Below are 20,292 nucleotides of genomic sequence, written 5' to 3'. Positions count from 1 at the left end.
TACCAACCAGAAAAAAAAATAACCCAGAAAAACTAGCACCCAGTAGGGTTCCCTGAACCTGACATGGCAGATATTGAGAAAAAGCTTCCGAATGAATAAAGCTGAGGGAAAACATTAACAAAATTCTGCTACCAGGGTCATTACCATCACTTAGAACATTTTATTACTTTGTAGAACACTCACATCTTCTGACTTCAGTGGTAATGTTTGGGAAGATAATTTAGAAATTCAAGATTTGAATCTTTTTAGAGTGACTTCTAAATATTCTTCTTTGGGACCCCTTGCAAGTTTGCTGGCAAGGAGGGAAGCTCAATCTGTCTTTATGTTGCAGGCAGAGACACCCGCAAGGTATCTTTTCTTTCATAAAATAATAAGAAGGAAATTTCACAGCAGCTTTCCTCCAATGCTGGCTGCCCCAGACATATGTGTGCTACCCTCAGTTCCTTACTGCTTAGGAAGTGGGCTGAATCACTGTCATACCTGCAGCCTTACAGAAAAACCAAGCAAGAGTAATTCTCATTCAACAGTGGCTTCCTCTTGAGATTATAGGGAGCATAAAGAAAATCAAATCAATACCCCACTCAATGCCCTTTAAGAAGTGTTGTAGAAACTTGAGAGGTACGTAATGTTTAATGCCATACAGCAGGAAGCACCTCAAAATTCCCTTTTGAGGATTTGCTTTCCCTCATTGATACCACATTTATTTGTTGGAGGGTGAGCCCTTGAGTCACTTTGCATTGATACTTTGTTTTTGCCCTTCCTGTCCTTCAGTCTTCCTTTCTGGATGTCTCTTTCTCTGCCTTCCATGTCTGACCTTAGCCATGCTGCACTGTGACTGGCTTTAGGATGCTTCTATGATTCCCCTCCCTCACATGTTATTAGTATAAAGACAAGGAGCATTGCTATTTAATTGGTATTCCCCTCCTTCCCTGCTGGATTCCATGTTTCCCCAGAGCTGAGCTCATCAGAGGAAGGTCCCTCTGGGGTACCTCTAGGAGCCAGTTAGTCAACATCAGTCAAAAGGTGAAATGGCTGATCTTAGTGTGCTCTCACTTAGGAGACCAGCCCCATTGCAACCAGATTTCTAATGAGGTGTGAATAATCAGTGATTTAGTTTAAGAAATAGTATCACTAACTCAAATACAAAGAGACTTAGAGAAGTCTCTGTTAAAAGTCTAAGCATATATGGCCAAACCCATTAGTTGGGAGGACAGTGAGCATGTGTCACCCAGCACAGCCTCGCCTCTGAGCTGCGGATAAGAGACTGCTACAAATACAAGGGAGAGGTGTTTGGTTTGCTCACATGAAGGCCCACACACTGGCAGGTGACCTCTTTTGCTTCTTTTGACTCCAATATCTTTTAAATTTTCTGTAGGAAAGGATCTGGCCTGGTGGCACTGTTCTCCTCAGGCCTCCTAGTGATGTTGTCCAAGTCTTCGTTCCACTTTAATTATCATACACTCTGTAGAGGCTGCATCATCCTGCCTTAGAATAACTGATGCTCTCCTCTTTTGCCTTTGTAGACGTTTGCCTCAGTGCCTTATTAACAGATGTGCTGAAGCCTATGCTCATTATATCTCCCCAGTTTAAAGTGACTAGGAATTTAGTACAGTAGGATTTTTCTACCACCTAAGAATCTGTCTTTATTAGGCAGTCTTTAATGTCTACACTTAACAATTCAGAATTTAATCTTTGAATCAGTATGAGGCAGTAGGATGGTCTTCAAGGGGTTACAAATATTTCCTTAAATTGAATTATGACTAAGATATATAGTTTTACACCTTCTGTATTATAGCATTATTTATTTTTTAAAGGAGAATTTTATGGGACTCTACAACTGTAGCAGTATCTCCTTCAAGTAGGTAATCTTGGTACATGAAATATTGACTTTTAATTAGAATATTTTCTTTGGCAGAAATTAATACGTAGTTCTGGATCTTCCCAAATAATATATTATTCAGACTTGATATGAAACTAATCAAAACAGAGGAAAATAAATAAAACTAAAATATTTAATAAAAAATTTCTGGTACGTATAAGCAAATCAGAGTTAGTAATAAAAGAGGTAACACTTTATTTTAATGGTAAACTTTCATGCTAACTTAATAGTGTAATGGAACTGTAATATAAACTCATTTTCATATAAAATCTTTGTTTTAATTAACATATTAATACATAAAGAAACCATGTCTTTTTCAATTGTCTGTCCCTTTTTGTTCTTTGTATTTTGCATTATTCTCTGTTTTGTGTGAGGGCTCTGACCTCCTAAATACAAAAGTCAGTCTTTACATGACTCAGAATAGTGTTTATGGACAATCAATTCTGTTGATAAGAAACAACTAAAATACCAATGGTGTGATGGGGGGGGTACGTATATGTAAAAAGAGGGTTGAGGCAAACAAACAAACAAACAAACAAACCCTCTTTTCAGAAAGTATCAACTGATCTCACGTCAAAAGACACACAGCCACAGAACAGTGTCCATAGAGTATACTAAGGAAGGTTTTCAGGTACATTTTTAGAACATCTGATGAGTGAACTGGAAAGTAGTGTGACTGAGGTAACCGAACGACAGTAACATACGACCTAGACATGTATTTTTGCGTTCTCATTTTTATGTTTATCCCACTACAAGATCCTCAGTGTGTGGCATATATTATAATTAAAACACTTTCTTCTTGACACAAGTCATACCAGTATTGTGAAGCCACGGTTATTTTAGTGGTATTAGCCAAACTTTATATAAAACTATATGGCAAAACTGAAACAATGAGTATAACACAGACAAGAAAACCATACCATGGTTTAAAGGAAATTAAGACTATTTCAATGACTAAACATTTTCTTTTCTTTTAAAACAACCCTCAAATGAAAAACAGTTGTGAAATGTGTGCTGAAAATTGGCTGAAGCAATTAGACTCAGGTTCTACACTGGTGTGCTAGTAACAGGTTTCAGTACTATCATATGTGTGATGAAATGGTGAATTATGGATGAAGAATTTTATTAACTATATTAAATTTGGGAGATGAGAGAAATGATTACATAAGACCTTTCGCTGGGGACCTAGTGGCAGGATGGACTAAAATGAAACCTCTGGTTTTGAAAGTCTAAACAAAACCTATTCATCCTTTATTATTATTTCCTAGAAGAGAAAGAATATGTTGGCTTTGGGAAGTAACCTTAGGTTACATGGAGTGCAAAATAATTTTAGGTTTCACATGTCGGTAATAAATGTTAATGTGACAATAAAAGATTTCTTTCCTTGAAAAATGATGAACTACTTAAATATTTCTCATAAAGGCTCCTTGGCGATTCAAGATAGAAAAATGCAGGCGACAGTCAGGCTGCCTGGGCTTACCCGCCCCACCCCCCCACTCCATATTCATAAATTTAAGGAATTATGACAGAAACTACATAGGAGTAACAGATGCAACGTGTGAAAAATCCATTAACAACACAAAGATTTGTGACCTGGCTGAATTACATTCAGACCAGTGGCAATTTTGGTTGCTAAAATTTTGGTTACTATTTTCTTACTAAACAAGTCATAGGATTTTATGTGTCTCTGAAACCTTCTTTGCCTATATCAGCTTGCAAATTCAGAGGAGAATTTGTGTGTATGCTTTTTGGGTATGGATTAGCCTCCTAAAGTACATAATTCCAATAATTATCAGTGACAGAAGGGATGAATAAATTATGCTTCAAGCACAACAAAGTTAACAGTAAAAAATAGTCTGCATAAGTTTTTCTTAATGCATGTGCCTATATTAAATTTAATATTCTATATAACTGATATGATCCTGAAAGACTCCTGATGAGTTATTAATCCTGAACTGTACCACTGCCTGCTTTGGGACAAAGAATAAAATAGAATTTAAATGCTGCAGATGTCACGATGTTTTGAAAAGCTTCTTTAATTTAAGCACACAGTTACGATGCGAACTGCAAATTCTAACAGCCTGGATGAGTGAAATATCAATGCCATGTTCGTTCTTTACACCAGAGTGCAATGATTAAGCTTCAGGTCTTGTTCACAAAATTAAAGCCCAAACCATCATTCTGTCTCTTTGCTGAGAGCTTAGCAGTGGGGCTGCTAAGTGATGGGAGGCTGTTTTCTTTAAACAAAGAATATTACAGAGAGATGCACTTGGAAATACTGACAAAGGGTGGAAATGTCCCCATTTTATTCTTGCTTTTGAAGGCTGGCAAGTGCCTGAAGACCAGAGCTCTTAATCTTAATTCATGAGTCTGTGCTTTGATTTACCACAGTATATGCCATCAAAAGAAGGTTTCATTTTACTCATAATATTTGACAGAAGGGAAACAATGCTGATTAAAAAAGAGTTACTTTGTATATTGCAATATTTTTGCGGGCAAGTTTATTATGCTTTCATTTTTGTCTGGATGTGGTAATCATTAAATGTGTATGAAACCTCAAGGAGATTGAAGTGGTAGACACAAGCCATTTTTCTCCTCAGTATTATCCTGTTTACTCTTGAAAGTAGTACTGGGTGTGAGTTGTGTGCAGTGATATTCCTAGGCAGCAAATAGGTGGAGGGGGCAGGAGGAATTTTCTATCCCATAAGCTCTTCCAATGAATGTAGACCAAATAATCACTACTGTGCTATTTGGACACAGGCCTGAGCACTTATTAAAAGCTCCCAGGCCACATTTACCCCTGAGCGTGACCATCTCTTACACACATATTTATCCTGAGAGGCAACTATATACAGACCATGGGGTAAGTTCCCTGGATGAAGCTAAGATTCAGCTAAAGACAATCCTAGTTTAAACTTTTACATTTTATTCATATGAAGCATCTCCAAACTGTGCTCATATATGGGTCGGCTAATGATAAGAATTTTCAGGTAGCAGTATAAGAGTAAATGAAGGGGGAAAGTGGACAAAGGAGGGCTATCTCTATAGCTTTTTCCTTAATAATGTTCATTTGACTTCTTAACCAATTTACTCCATTCATACCTGCCAGTTTTCTCGGTATTATGTGCGTGTGTGTGTCTGTGTGTCTGTGTGGGGGGCGCATGCCCATGTGTGTACACACATGGATGTGTTTATGAACTAGAATCATGAAATTCTGACAGCTCTGGAAACTGGCACAAATGAACAGAATTAAATTCTGGGATGTCTCCTCTCAAATGAAGGTACTTAAAATTATGCTGTTATTTCTGTAGACTCATGCTTTGGAATTTCTCTAAAGAATTTTTTGTTGACAAGAAGGCTCTATCTGTGAACTCCTGAAAACATTTCTTAGAACCTTTTTCATGAATCAGACCATAAAATAAAGCGTGTGTGTGTGTGTGTGTAAAGGCATAACTCTGGTAAGAAGGCAGATTTTCTATTTTCCTTTCCTTCTCTTTGATGATGACTTTAGCTGCCCCTTTCTCCAGACCGTCCTCCTGTTCCAACTTACTTCTTGCCGTCACAGATGTCTGAAACATTCTTTAAAGGCTGTGGCCTCAATTAAGAGCTCTTTGAGGACATTCCAGGCATCAGAAAATGATGCCTGGACAAAAGGGGAGGGAAACAACAGCTTTACCAATAAGACAGGAATGTGAGGATTCTTACACTGTGCTTATTTCTGGCGAGAAAGGAAAGAAAACCCCTAGAAGGTCTAAATAATTCTCAATATAAAATGATGCTTACAAATACACTCTTGCCTTGGCAGAGCAGAAAGCCAACTTTGGTTGGAATGTGTCCTGCAGACATGGCATTACCAATGCAGCTGATAGCACCAATCGAGTAGGGTCTGTGGCATGGGACAGCAGCCGTGAACTGGGTCTGAAGTAAAAAAATCTCTGAGAAACATCGATGGTCCTGGTGTGAAAAAGATGGATTGGTTCCCCCTCACATTTAGAGCCTGTGCTTTTCTATTTACAAAGGGCTGAAATGGCAGGATTGCTGTGGTGAGCTAAGAAAGCCCTTGGTAGGACTACCTGTTTCTTGAATGCATTTGCCTTTGACTTTTTTTTAACGGCACATATTTTAAAAAGTTAATTAAAAAAAAATAACCTTAGAAGACTGTTGCACATAACGTGGTATAAACTCACTGTTAACGAGAAGAACAATATTACTCTGCTGGAGGACCAAGTCCTGGAGGCTGAGTTTGCACTGTTCTGTCATTATGTGATTTTCTTCTTGATGACAGTGAGCTCTTTCTGAAGTTCAGTGAACTTGGGGCGGTTTTCAGGTTTATAATCCCAACACTTCATCATAATTTTAAAAATGTCCTCTGGGCAATGCTGAGGGGCTGACATTCGGTATCCTGAAGACCCAAGAGAAGAAGAACAGAGAATTTAGAATGGGGATAAGATATAAATGTTCACATAGGGCATTATGCAGTTTGTAATTTTTAGTACCTTATGTTGTCGGTTAATAGAAACAAAAAATCCATTTCAGGGCAAACTGATTTTTTTTCTATAAGTAATGCAGACTTTAATATTAATAGAGCAACATCATTACCTTCTAGTTCAAAGAACCCATTTTCTGTTTGTTCATTTGTCACAAAGTCTGATGTAAGATACATCACATACAAATGCATGTTTTAGTTGCTCTAAGTATTTGCTTTTAGAATTTGCTTTTAGATTCTGTAGGCAGAGTTTTAAAAAATCATATCTACAACTCAGGTTTTTGAAGATGAGGAAAAGGATGAGGATTTATGAACATTAATTTAAAAGTGAAATAAAATGAAAATGAGGCATATTCCTTTACAGGCTGAGAAGAATATTATCTTTAATTCAAAGTCACCTGGCAGTGTCCCAGCACTGTGCTGGGTGGTATGTGTGTGCCTGTGTGCATTTGCCTCAGGAGCGGTAGGAAAAGGGAGGAAGGAAGCTGGAAAGTCACCTTCCTACACCTGATTCTACAACTGTGCCCCCCTTGAGGGGCCTGACCCTAGGGCACTGGTGTTTTGTTGAAAGTGTTTTGTTGTTGTTGAAAGCCAGGGACTACACGAGTGCACGTGAGGGTGTCACCGTCACCTGCTTATTCCTGTCCCTGTTCTGAGAACACCATAGGGCTTCTTCAGAACTGTTCCAAAATTCTCAACTTCTTCCTGAAGTCTAACTACATTTCAATTTGCAATAATATTAACAGTGTTTATTTGGCATAGAATAAAAAATAGGTGGTATTCCTCAATCTCCTATTTCCCTGGAAGATAGTGAATGGCACAGCCTTGCAGGTGTCATGCCAGGCAGGGGGAGTGGAAGAAAAGCCTAGAGCTTTCTATTTTCAAAGAACTGGGATCTATCTTTTAAAGTCTTTGTTGTTGTTGTTGGTTTGGTTGTATAAGAGCCACACCATCCATAAAGTTCAAAAGTAGATTAACCAGCACCTCTTCTATCGCGTGCCCGAGAGTACTCCCTACCTCCTCCCAGGAAATGCAGACACGGCACCAGCACTGCCTGGGCTGGGTGTGAACACTGCTACCCTGTGCCTTTGGCTCACCTCTTTCCACTTGTTCCCGAGCTTGTTGATTTGTCATTCCAGGGTATGGGCAGACCCCTAAGCTGAAGGTCTCCCAGAGGAGGATGCCAAAGCTCCACACATCACTCTCAGAGCTGTATCTCCCTGAAGGGCGAACAAAACCACATTCAGGTCACTGGATAAGCGGGTGACCATTTCTGGTTGTGTATGTCTATGTCAGTCACATATTAACATATTTAAACTTACCAGGAATTCAATAACTAGTGATCTTATTTTCTTGACTAGTTTTGCTTTCCAGGAGTAGTAATATTACCAATTAAATGAATAGACTTCAGGCTGCTACTTTAACCAAGCCACCTTCCAAATCACATTTCCCCCACCAAGAACAAATATTCACTCAGTATGCAAGCTTACTTTCTCTGTGGCCTCTAAATGAGATGGATGGTTTATATAGAAAAGATATAAATTTGTACACATTGATGCCTAGGAGATTAAATAAGTTTAAATAAGTTGGAGTTCTGCAATTTTGTCTTCTGCCTGCATCATTTTCTTTCTACTAAAATTACAAACAAACTTAAAGCAATAAGGAAAGTTTCTTAACTTCAATTTTTTACTCATCACTGTTTACAGATATTCTTACACTCTTAAAGTTCTCATTTTCTCCGATGATAGTTTCATTTATGGAAAATACATTTTTCTGTGTTTTGAATAGAGTAGAAATGAACATAGCTGGCTGATAAAAACAACTTCTTTAAATTACATGGTGCTGTGTTTTGTCAAAATATCTTGGTGCACCTGCTTTACTGAATTACATAAGCTAACTCTTAGTTTAGTTTAGTTTTTTTTCCCCTTGGTAATCTTCTAGAGAAACACAGAGATAAAAGCCAATACCAGATATCTTCTGGAATGAATGTGAAATCAAGGAGGGGAGGCAGAAAAGGCTATGAATTTTCAAGATTTTCCAACATATTTCTGCCATTCCAGGATGTATAAATGCCCATCCTCTCAAAATGTCTTGTTACTTTGAGTAGGATGGCCTTTTCTCTTTCTTGAAAACAGTACAATGAGAATGAGAGTATGCCTGTGCTATAACTGCTCTGACGTCAGAGTTTGGAGTGTACTTGCTGATCATCATCTCCAGCTGTGTGAATTAGCTTCCTTCTTACTAGACAGTAATTATGGACATTCACTATGCTAGTCGGTAGGAAGATTAGTTTCCCTGTCTGCATATCAACTCTTTTCATGTTTGGCATCCAATAATTTAAAACTTTTTATGAAAATCATTCAATGGTTACAAGTTAAGACTAATTAACTCTTTAAGGAAGTACAAGGCATAGAGAGCCAAATACCTTATTTTTGTAAGATAGTATCTAGGAAGAGATCAAGAATGGCCAGTTGTATTATAAACTAAGATCACACTCTAGAAGTGAAAGCTTATATAACCTAACTCTGTAACCTTGACATTTTTTAAAAAAAAATTTTTATTATTTTTGGCTGCGTTGGGTCTTCATTGCTGTGCGCAGGCTTTCTCTAGTTGCAACGAACAGGGGCTACTTTTTTTTTTTTTTTTTTTTTGTGGTATGCGGGCCTCCCTCTGTTGTGGCTCATGGGCTTTAGAGCACAGGCTCAGTAGTTGTGGCTCACGGGCTTAGTTGCTCTGTGGCATGTGGGATCTTCCCGGACCAGGGCTCGAACCCGGTTCCCCTGCATCGGCAGGCGGACGCGCAACCACTGCGCCACCAGGGAAGCCCCTAACAATAGGAACTTTTTTTTTTTTTTTGTGGTACGCGGCCCTCTCCCGTTGAGGAGCACAGGCTCCGGACGCGCAGGCCCAGCGGCCATGGCTCACGGGCCCAGCCGCTCCGCGGCATGTGGCATCTTCCCGGACCAGGGTACGAACCCATGTCCCCTGCATCGGCAGGCGGACTCTCAACCACTGCGCCACCAGGGAAAGCCCAACAGGGGCTACTTTTTGTCGCAGCACGTGGGCTTCTCATTGCGGTGGCTTCTCGTTGCCAAGCACAGGCTCTAGGCGCGTGGGCTTCAGTAGTTGTGGCACGGGGGCTCAGTAGTTGTGGCTCATGGGTTTTAGAGCACAGGCTCAGTAGTTGTGGCTCACGGGCTTAGTTGCTCTGTGGCATGTGGGATCTTCCCGGACCAGGGCTCGAACCCGTGTCCCCTGTGTTGGCAGGCGGATTCCTAACCCCTGCGCCACCAGGGAAGCCCTGTAACCTTGACTTTTGAATCTGGTTTTACTGGATAATTTTAAAAAATTAATTAATAATTACTTCTTTATTTTTCTTACTGAGATATAAGTGACATAACATTATATTAGTTTCAGGTATACAGCATGATGATTTAATATTTGTATATATTGCAAAATAATCACCACGATAAGTCTAGTCAACATCACCATCCATAGTCACCATCCATTGTCATAAAAACTTTTTTTCCTGTGATGAGAACTTCAAGATCTACTTACTCTCTTAGCAACTTTCAAATATGCAATATAGTACTATTAATTATAGTCACCATGTTTTACATTAGACCCCCATGACTCATTTGTTTTATAACTGGAATTTTGTACCTCTTGACCACCTTCACCCTCCCCCTACCTCCCACTGCTAGACTCTGGCAACCACCAGTCTGTTCTCTGTATCTATGAGAGTGGTTTTGTTGTTGTTTAGATTTCACATATAAGATTATAGAGTATTTGTCTTTCTCTGTCTGACTTATTTCCCTTAGCATGATACCCTCAAGGTCCATCCATGTTGTCACAAATGGCATGATTTCACTCTTTGCTATGGTTGAATAATATTCTATTGTATATACACACCATATCTTCTTTATTCATTCATCCATTGATGTACACTTAGGCTATTTCCATATCTTGGCTATTGTAAATAATGCTGCAAATGAACATGGAGGTGCATATATCTTCTTGAGTTAGCATTTTTGTTTTCTTCAGATAAATACCCAGAAGTGGAACTGCTAGATCATATGGTAGCTCTATTTTTAGTTTTATGAGGAACCTCCATACTGTTTTCCATAGTGGTTGCACCAATTTACATTCCTCCCGACAGTGGAGGAGGGATCCTTTTCTCCACAACCTGGCCAACACTTGTTATTTCTTGTTTTAATAACAGCCGTTCTAACAGGTATGAGGTGATAAGTCACTGTGGTTTTGATTTGCATTTCCCTGATGATTAGTGATGTTGAGTATCTTTTCATGAAACTGTTGGCCATGTATATCCCTTCTTTGGAAAACTGTCTATTCTGAACTTCTGCCCATTTTTTAATCAGATTGGTTTTTGTCTTGAGTTGCATGAGTTCTTTATATATTTAAATATTAATCCCTATCAGCTATACGACTTGCAAATATATTCTCTCATTTGGTAGGTGTCCTTTTATTTTGTAAATGGTTTCCTTTGCTGTGCAGAAGCTTTTTAGTTTGAAATAGCCCGACTTGTTTATTTTTGCTTTTGTTGCCTTTACTTTGACATCAAATCCAAAAACTCATCTCCAGCACTAGAGCTTACTGCCTATGTTTTCTTCTAGGAGTTTTATGACTTCAGGTCTTATAGTCAAGTCTTTAACCATTTTGAGTTAATTTTTGCATATGGTGTAAGATAGTGGTCTGTTTCATTCTTTGGAATGTGGCTGTCCAGTTTTCCCAACATTTATTGAAGAGATGTCCTTTCCCCATTGTATACTCTTGCCTCCTCTGTCATAAATTAATTGACCATTTATGCATGGGATTATTTCTAGGCTTTCTATTCTGTTCCATTGATCTGTGTGTCTGTTTAATTCTAATACCATGCTGCTTTAAATACCATGGCTTTGTAGTATAGTTTGAAATCAGGGAGCATGATGCCCCTAGCTCTGTACTTCTTCCTCAAGATTGCTTTGACTGTTCAGGGTCTTTTGTGGTTCCACACAAATTTTACTATTATTTGATCCAGTTATGTGAAAAATGCCATTGGAATTCTGATAGGGATTGAACTGAATCTGTAGATTGCTTTGGGTAGTATGAACATTTTATTAATATTGATTCTTCCAATCCATGAGCATGAAATATCTTTTCATTTATTTGTGTCTTCTTCAGTTTCTTGGGTTGTGTCTGAGAGTTTTCATTGTACAGGTTTTTCACCTCCTTGGTGAAATTTATTCCTAGATATTTTATTGTTTTTGATGCAATTGTAAATGGAACTGTTTCCTTAATTTCTCTTTCTGATAATTTGTTATTAGTATTAGTATAGAAACACAACAGATTTTTGTATTTTGACTTTGTATCCTGCAATTTACTCTATTCATTGATTAGTTCTAACACTTACTTGGTGGAGACTTTAGGATTTTCTATATAATATCATTTCATCTGCAAATAAGGACAGTTTTACTTCTTCCTTTCCAAATGGGATTCCTTTTATTTCTTTCTCTTGCCTAATTGCTATGGCTAGGACTTCCAATACTATGTTGAATAAAAGTGGTGAGAGTGGGCATCCTTGTCTTGTTCCTGTTCTTAGAGGAAAAGCTTTCAGCTTTTTACTGTGAACTGTGACGTTAGCTGTGGGTTTGTCATATGTGACCTTTATTATGTTGAGGTACATTTCCTCTGTACCCACTTTGTTGAGAATTTTTATCTTAATGGGATGTTGAGTTTTGTCCAATGCTTTTTCTGTATCTATTGAGATGATACGATGATATGATTTTTAGCCTTTATTTTGTTAATGTGGTGCATCATGTTGATCGATTTGCAGATGTTAAACCATCCTTGTATCCTTGGAATAAATCCCACTTGATCTTGATGAATGATCCTTTTATTATTTAATGTATTGCTGAATTCCGTTTGCTAACATTGTGTTGAGAATTTTTGCTTCTGTGTTCATCAGGAACAATAGCCTGTAATTTTCTTTTCTTCTGATGTCTTTGTGTGGTTTTGATATCAGAGTAATGATGGACTCATAAAATGAGTTTCGGAGTATTCCCTCTTCTTCTGTTTTGGAAGAGTTTGAGAACGACTGGTATTAATCTTCTCTGAATGTATGGTAAAATTCACCAGTGAAGCCATTCATTCCTAGATTTCTTTTTGTTGAGAGGTTTTTTTTGTTACTGATTCAATTTCAGAAGGTTTTTGTTTGAGAGATTTTTTTTCACTTTTTCTAGGTTGTCCAGTTTGTTGGCATATAGTTGTTCATAGAAGCCTCTTACCATCCTTTGTATATCTGTGGTATCATTTGTAATGTCTCATTTTTCATTTTTAACTGTTTTGATTTGATTTCTGTCACTTTTTTTTCTTGCTGAGTGTAGCTAAAGTTTTGTCAATTCTATCATTTCAAAGAAGTAGCTATTAGTTTCATTGATCTTTTCTATTGTCTTTTTAGTCTTTTTCATTTATTTCTGCTCTGATCTTTGTTATTTCCTTCCTTCTAATAACTTTGGGTTTTATTTGTTCTTATTCTAGTTCCTTGAGGTGTGATGTTATGTTGTTTGAGATCTTTCTTGTTTCTTGAGGTAGGCATTTATTACTATGAACATACCTCTCAGAACTGCTTTTACTGCCTCACCTAACTTTTGGTATGTTCTATTTCCATTTTAATTTGTCTCAAGGTAATTTTGATTTTTCTTTTTATTTATTCTGTGACCCACTGGTTGTTCAGTAGCATGTTTAATTTCCACATATTTGTGAATTTCCTAGCTTTCTTCTTGTAATTGACTTCTAGTTCCATACCGTTGTGGTCAGAAAAGATGCTTGATGTGATTTCAGTCTTGTTAAATTTATTAAGACTTGTTTTGTGGCCTAACATACAATCTGTCTTGGGGAACATTCCACGTGCACTAGGAAAGAATATGTATTCTGCTGCTTTTGGATGGCATGTGTATACTGATCTATAGATATCTATATTTATATATATATCTGTTAAGGTCATCAGGTCTAAAGTGTCATTTAAGGCTGACATTTCCTTACTGATTTTCTGTCTGATCTTTACATTGACTCAAGTAGGGTATTGAAGTCGCCTACTACTATTGTATTGCTGTTTATTTCTCCTTTTACGTCTGTTAATATTTGTTTTATATATTTAAGTATTCCTATGTTAGGTGCACAAATATTTACAAATTTTATATCCTCTTGTTGGATTGACCTCTTTATCATTATGTAATGCCCTCCTTTGTCTCTGATTACAGTCTTTGTTTTAAAATCTCCTTTGATATAAATATAGCCACCCCAGCTTCATTTTGGTTTCCATTTGCATGGAATATCTTTCTCCATCCCTTCACTTTTAGTCTTTGTGTGTCCTTATGTCTGCGATGAGTCTCTTGTAGGCAGCATATAGATGGGTCTTATTTTTTATTCCATTCAGCAACTCTGTCTTTTGACTGGCAAATTTAGTCCCTTTACATTTAACGTTGTTATTGATATGTATGCACTTATTGCTATTTAAATTCCTTTCTCGCTGTTTTATACTTCCTCTCTGTTCCTTACTTCTTCACTTGCTCTCTTCCTTTGTGGTTTGATGACTTTCTTTAATGGTATGCTTAGATTTTTGTCATTATCATTAATGTATCTACTATAGATTTTGACTTTGTGGTAACCATGAGGCTTACACATAACAACTTACATTTTTAAGTTGATTAAACTGAAGATTGAACACATTCAAAAGCTCTACATTTTCACTCCTCTCTGCCTTGTTTTATGTTTCTGATGTCAGATTTTATATCTATTTATCTTGTATATCCCTTAACTAATTTTTGTAGTTATAGTTTTTATTTTTTTTGTCTTTAACCTTCATACTACCTTTATAAGTGATTGATCCACTACCTTACTACATATTTACCTTTGCCAGTGAGATATATATACTTTCATATATTTTCTTGTTACTAATTAGCAACCTTTCTTTTCAGCTTAGGGAAGTCCCTTTACCATTCCTTGTAAGGCCAGTTTAGTGGTGATGAACTCTTTTAGATTTTGCTTATCTGGAAAACTCTTTCTCTCTCCTTCAATTTTGAATGATGGCTTTGCCAAGTAGAGTATTCTTTGTTGGAAGTATTTTTCTTTCAGCACAGTGAATATATCATGCCATTCCTTTCTTGCATGCAAAGTTTCTGTTGAAATATTTGCTGGTAGTTGTATGGGGAATCCCTTGTATATAACAAGTTGTTTTTCTCTTGCTGCTTTTAAGATTTTCTTTTAACTTTTGACACTTTATTTTTAATTATTATTTTTTTGTGTGTGGTACACGGACCTCTCACTGTTGTGGCCTCTCCCGTTGCAGAGCACAGGCTCCGGACGCACAGGCTCAGTGGCCATGGCTCACGGGCCCAGCCGCTCCGCAGCATGTGGGATCTTCCCGGACCGGGGCACGAACCCGTGTCCCCTGCATCGGCAGGCATATTCTCAACCACTGCGCCACCAGGGAAGCCCTGACACTTTAAATATAATGTGTTTGGTGTGGGTCTCTTTGGGTTCATCATCTTATTTGGAGCACTGTGGGTTTCCTGGTCTGGATGTCTCTTTCCTTTCCCAGGTAGGAAGTCTTCAGCCATTATATCTTTTTTTTTCTTTAAATAAATTTATTTATTTTTTATTTACTTATTTTTGGCTGCGTTGGGTCTTTGCTGCTATGTGAGGGCTTTCTCTAGTTGTGGCGAGCAGGGGCTACTCTTTGTTGCGGTGCACGGGCTTCTTTCTCATTGTGGTGGCTTCTCTTGTTGTGGAGCACGGGCTCTAGGCGTGCGGGCTTCAGTAGTTGTGGCGCACAGCCTCAGTAGTTGTGGCTTGCGGCACCTAGAGCGCAGGCTCAGTAGTTGTGGCGCACGGGCTTAGCTGCTCCGCAGCATGTGGGATCTTCCTGGAAAAGGGATCGAACCCGTGTCCCCTGCATTGGCAGGTGGATTCCCAACCACCGTGTCACCATGGAAGTCCCCAATTCTATCTTCAAATAAGTTTTCTGCCCCTTTTTCTCTCTCTCCCCTCCATTTGGGACTCCTATAATGCAAATATTAGTCTGCTAGATGTTGTCTCATAAGTCCCTTAAGCTCTCTTGGCTTTTTTCTTTTTATTGCTGTGATTGGATGAGTTCCATTGCCCTTTGAGCTCACTGATCCTTTATTCTGCTTCATGTAGTATGATGTTGAACCTCTCTAGCATATTTTTCAATCCAGTTATTGTATTCTTCAACTCTATGTCTTTTCTTTGGTACCTTCTTATATTTTCTATCTCTTTGTTGAAATTCTCACTATGTTCATCCATTCTTTACCAGCTTTAACGTTTTATCAGGTGGATAAACTATGTCCGTTTCGTGAAGGTTTTTTTCTGAGGTGTTATTATCTTGTTCTTTTGTTTGGAACACATTCCTCATTTTGCTCGACTTCCTGTGTTCGTTTCCATGCATCAGATGAAACAGCCACCTCTCCCAGTCCTGAAGGAGTGGCCTCCTGTCGGAGATGCAACTTACCATCCAGCTCTGACCTAACTCTCCGTTGTCTCTCAAGCCTTTGTGATTGTCCAAGCAGCCTATTTTATTTTTAAATAGCTCCGAGTAGTTGAAGGTGTTCCAAGGCCTGTCAGTGTCCCAAAGAGGAATATCTAGCACATAGATTCAGGCTGATTGGAAGCCAGACCCTCAGGCAGCAACTTTAAAGCATGCAAATATATACAGTCCTGTCAGACTGCAAGTGTAAGCCATGCTGGCCCTCAGAGCCAGGCGATCTGGAATGTCCCCTGGATTACAGTCACAAAAATAGGGGCTCCAGACAAGTGCGTAAGTTCCTTTCTGGGAGATACTGAAAAATTGTAGCGAGGCAGAGCAAGTCACAAAATCGTGTTCTCTGGCCTGCATTCCCTGAGAGCACCTTGATAGGCTTCTAGACGTGTGACAAACCTGGAGCCTGCCCTCAGGCTGACGCTCCAGCACAAGATTATAGGCCTTTCACGGAAAGACTGTGCTCCTGGGTCTGTTGCCTCTTGCTGTGCCCTGAGGGTGGTAGCTGTTTAAGAACGCTTTCTCAGTTCTGTGGGACCCAGGAGTGTCAGCCCTGCTGGTCACCAGAGCCAGGCAATGTAGAGGTGTCTCCTGGCAGCAGCTGAAAAAACTGAGGCACCAGACAAGTGTTTAAGCTCCTTTCTTGGAGATACCAGTGAGCTAGAGTGAGGCAGAGGGATAGCACAAAGATGGCATCCACCAGCCTCATTCCCTGAGAGCAATTCTGTAGGCCCCTGGAAGTGTGCCAGACCAGAAGCCTGCCCCTCAGGCCAAAGCTCCTGGATAAGCAAATGGTCTTTATCAGAAAGACTGGGGGTGTGCTTCAGTCTGCTGCCAGTGCAGTGTCTTGGGAGGTGGCAGTCTGCCAAAAACTCACTCTCAGATTGTTACAGTCCTGTGGGTTCCAGGAATACACAACCCCTGGTCTCCAGAGCCTGGTGATCAAAGGGTGTCCCCTGGGTGGCAGCTACAAAAACCAGGGCACCAGACATGTGTAAAAGCTCCCCTCTGAGAGATACTGGCACTCTGGATCATAGCAGAGGGAAAGCATGAAGATGGGGCCTGCCAGCCTCTGTTCCTAGAGATACCCTGTCAGGGCCCTAGATGCATTAAATTAGATGCCTGCCCCTCAGGCTAATGTGTTAAGATTATCAAGTGAAGCTCTTTCATGTAAAGTCTAGGAGTGTCTCCATTAGCTGATTCTGCGCTGGGCCCTGGGGTGGGTGAGCCCTTTAAGAAGCAGTTCTCGGGCTTCCCTGGTGGCGCAGTGGTTGCGCGTCCGCCTGCCGATGCAGGGGAACCGGGTTCGCGCCCCGGTCTGGGAGGATCCCACATGCCGCGGAGCGGCTGGGCCCGTGAGCCATGGCCGCTGAGCCTGCCGCGGAGCGGCTGGGCCCGTGAGCCATGCCCGCTGGGCCTGCGCGTCCGGAGCCTGTGCTCCGCAACGGGAGAGGCCGCAACAGAGGGCGGCCCGCATACCACAAAAAAAAAAAAAGAAGCAGTTCTCAGCTTTCTAAAGCCTTGAGGGTCTCGTGGATGCAAGCACAGATCATTTTCAAAGCCAGATGTTTTGGGGGCTCATCTCTCAGGTGCAGGTCTTAAAAGATAGGATGTCTGATGTTCCTTCGCTCCTCAGGGAGAAGCTATAGGTTTTGAGTTCCCTCCTGATTGTGGGTCACTGAACCAGGGGTGGGATTTAGGGCAACATTTTAAGTCAGCTGCTCCTACCTGCTTCCATGTGGCTTTTTTCCTCCTTTGCCCAATGTGTACGAGTTGCTCAGCTAGTTTTTAGGTTTTTTTCAGGGGCAAATGTTCCATATGTAGCTGTATATTCAATGTATCTGTGGGAGGAGGTGAGTTCAGGATCTAACTATATCCCCATCTTGACCTGAAACCTTGCTGGATAATTGTAATGGGCTAAAAGTTACTTACAGCCATATAGCACATTGCTAGTTTTCCATGTCTCATTTGATGCTCACAGTACCCTTTGCAGGGGAAGATACTATCATTCTCATTTGCAAATTAGAAAACATAGGTGTAGAGAAATGGATCGCTTGCTAAGGTCATGCAACTAATGACATGACTGGTTGGGAAACCTGGTCCTGATGGCTGATCCAGGACTCTTTACATTATAAATCCTACCTCTCTTGCATTTCAGAGTACTTAGTTACTTCACAGTAATTAAATTTCTACGGGTGTATCAGCCCCAAGTTCCCAGGTGACAAACGAAAAAATTTCTTTTAATGATTGTTACACAGATTGTTCTATTCCTTAGTTGGAAATCAGTATCTTATTTGCCCCTTACAATCACAGTACCTTTGTTAACAGCTGTACTGAGGAGGCAGTATACGCTGAGGAGGCTATGAAGTATGCTACCACTGTGTGCTTAAAAAGCGGGGGGAGATATGTACAATTTGATGGCTGAGAAATCTCTGAGAAGAATACAACAATATGATAAGAGTATTTGCCTTTAGGAAGGGGAATTACATGGCTAGAGACAAGGGTGGGGAGAGGGGCTTACATTTCATTGTAGGCCCTTTACATACTGCTTGACTAAAACAAAACAAAACGAAAACAAGTTTATGCATCATCTTTTCAAAAATTAAATGACAACACTAATGACAAAATAATGGTGAAAATAACTTTAATTCCATGTCCCTAAGCTAAAATTTCAGAGAGTTTTCTTAGACTGAAGGGGTTTTCCATCTACCCTAACCCCACACTGCATGGAGACTTGGGCAGCATTTCATCTACTCTGAGGGCAAAAGTGAAAAAAAGAATCCGTGGGGAAAAAAACGACCCCTGGAAATGAGGCAAAATTTTACCACCAATCATAAACTGATATTTGCATAAAACATGGAAGAAGTGGAACTAAAAATAAGACTTTCATAAAATATATTTTCTCTTGTTAAAAAAGTGCTAGGATTCAGAGCCAATCTTCAGCAATTTTAGTCTATGAGAACTGAATTTCTCAGGGTTGCCATGACACTTGTAGACACTCAGGAGCTCCCTCATTGGATTGGGTAACAAATACCCCCCACTTCTTTCTCATCCTGTTAAAAATCTCTCCCTCATCTAAATTGTTCTGCATTTTATTTTTATCAAATTTTTAAATTGAAGTATAGTCGATTACAAGGTTTTAATTTCTGCTGTACAGCAAATGATTCAGTTATACATACACATTCTTTTTAAAATATTATTTTCCATATGGTTTATCATAGAATATTGAATATAGTTCTCTGTGCTTATCCACTGTTGTTTATCCATTCATAACGCTACATCTGCTAATCCCAACCTCCCATTCCATCCCTTCCCCAACCCCCTCCCCCTTGGCAACCACCAGTCTGTTCTCCGTGTCCAAGATTCTGTTTCTGTTTCATAGATAGGTTCGTTTGTGTCATATTTTGGATTCCACATATAAGTGATATAATATGGTATTTCTCTTTCTGACTTCACTTAGTATGATAATCTCTAGTTGTATCCATGTTGCTGAATATGGCATTATTTCGTTTTTTATTCCATTGTATATGTGTTCTACATCTTCTTTATCCATTCATCTGTCGATGGAAATTTAGGTTGTTTCCATGTCTTAGCTATTGTAGATGCTGCTGCTGTGAACATAGGGGTGCATATATCTTTTTGAATTATAGTGTTGTGTGGGCATACGCCCAGGAGTGAGATTGCTGGATCATATCGTAATTCTATTTTTGGTTTTCTGAGGAACTGTTTTCCACAGTGGCTGCACCAACTTACATTCCTACCAACAGTGTAGGAGGGGTCCCTTTTCTCCACACCCTCTCCAGCATTTATTATTTGTAGACTTTTTAATGATGGCCATTTCGACTGATGTGAGGTGGTACCTCACTGTAGTTTTGATTTGCATTTCTCTAATAATTAGCGATGTTGAGCATATTTTCATGTGCCTGTTGGCCATCTGTATGTCTTCTTTTGAGAAATGTCTATTTAGGTCTTCTGCCCATTGTTTGATTGGGTTGTTTGTTTTTTTGTTATTGAGTTGTATGAGCTATTTATATATTTTGGAAATTAAGCCCTTGTTAGTCACGTAACTTGCAAATATTTTCTCCCATTCTGTAAGTTGTCTTTTCGTTTTGTTTATGGTTTCCTTTGCTGTGCAGAATCCTGTAAGTTTGATTAGGTCCCATTTGTTTATTTTTGTTTTTAGCTATTTATATATTTTGGAAATTAAGCCCTTGTTAGTCACGTAACTTGCAAATATTTTCTCCCATTCTGTAAGTTGTCTTTTCGTTTTGTTTATGGTTTCCTTTGCTGTGCAGAATCCTGTAAGTTTGATTAGGTCCCATTTGTTTATTTTTGTTTTTATTTCTATTGCCTTGGGAGACTGACCTAAGA

At 39.3% G+C, this 20,292-nt stretch overlaps 1 protein-coding gene across 6 annotated transcripts in view; it reads right to left on the bottom strand.

The window, feature by feature from the left end:
- Positions 1-1,901: 1,901 nt before the first annotated feature.
- Positions 1,902-20,292, bottom strand: part of FER (FER tyrosine kinase) — a 466,113-nt gene continuing 447,722 nt past the window's right edge. For 4 of the 6 annotated variants that reach the window (XM_024125783.2, XM_024125790.2, XM_024125788.3 and 1 more), the window contains one exon: positions 7,269-7,585. In XM_024125783.2, coding sequence (XP_023981551.1) covers positions 7,269-7,585 — 317 coding nt within the window. Of the gene's footprint in view, positions 6,282-7,268; positions 7,586-20,292 lie in introns of those variants that run through there. The other 2 variants (XM_055086705.1, XM_024125793.3) reach the window with 2 other exon arrangements.

Source organism: Physeter macrocephalus, chromosome 8 (genome assembly GCF_002837175.3).
Source record: "Physeter macrocephalus isolate SW-GA chromosome 8, ASM283717v5, whole genome shotgun sequence".
NCBI lineage: Eukaryota > Metazoa > Chordata > Mammalia > Artiodactyla > Physeteridae > Physeter > Physeter macrocephalus.
The sequence above is the reverse complement of the archived record's forward strand: the minus strand, read 5'-3'. Positions and strand labels throughout refer to the sequence as shown.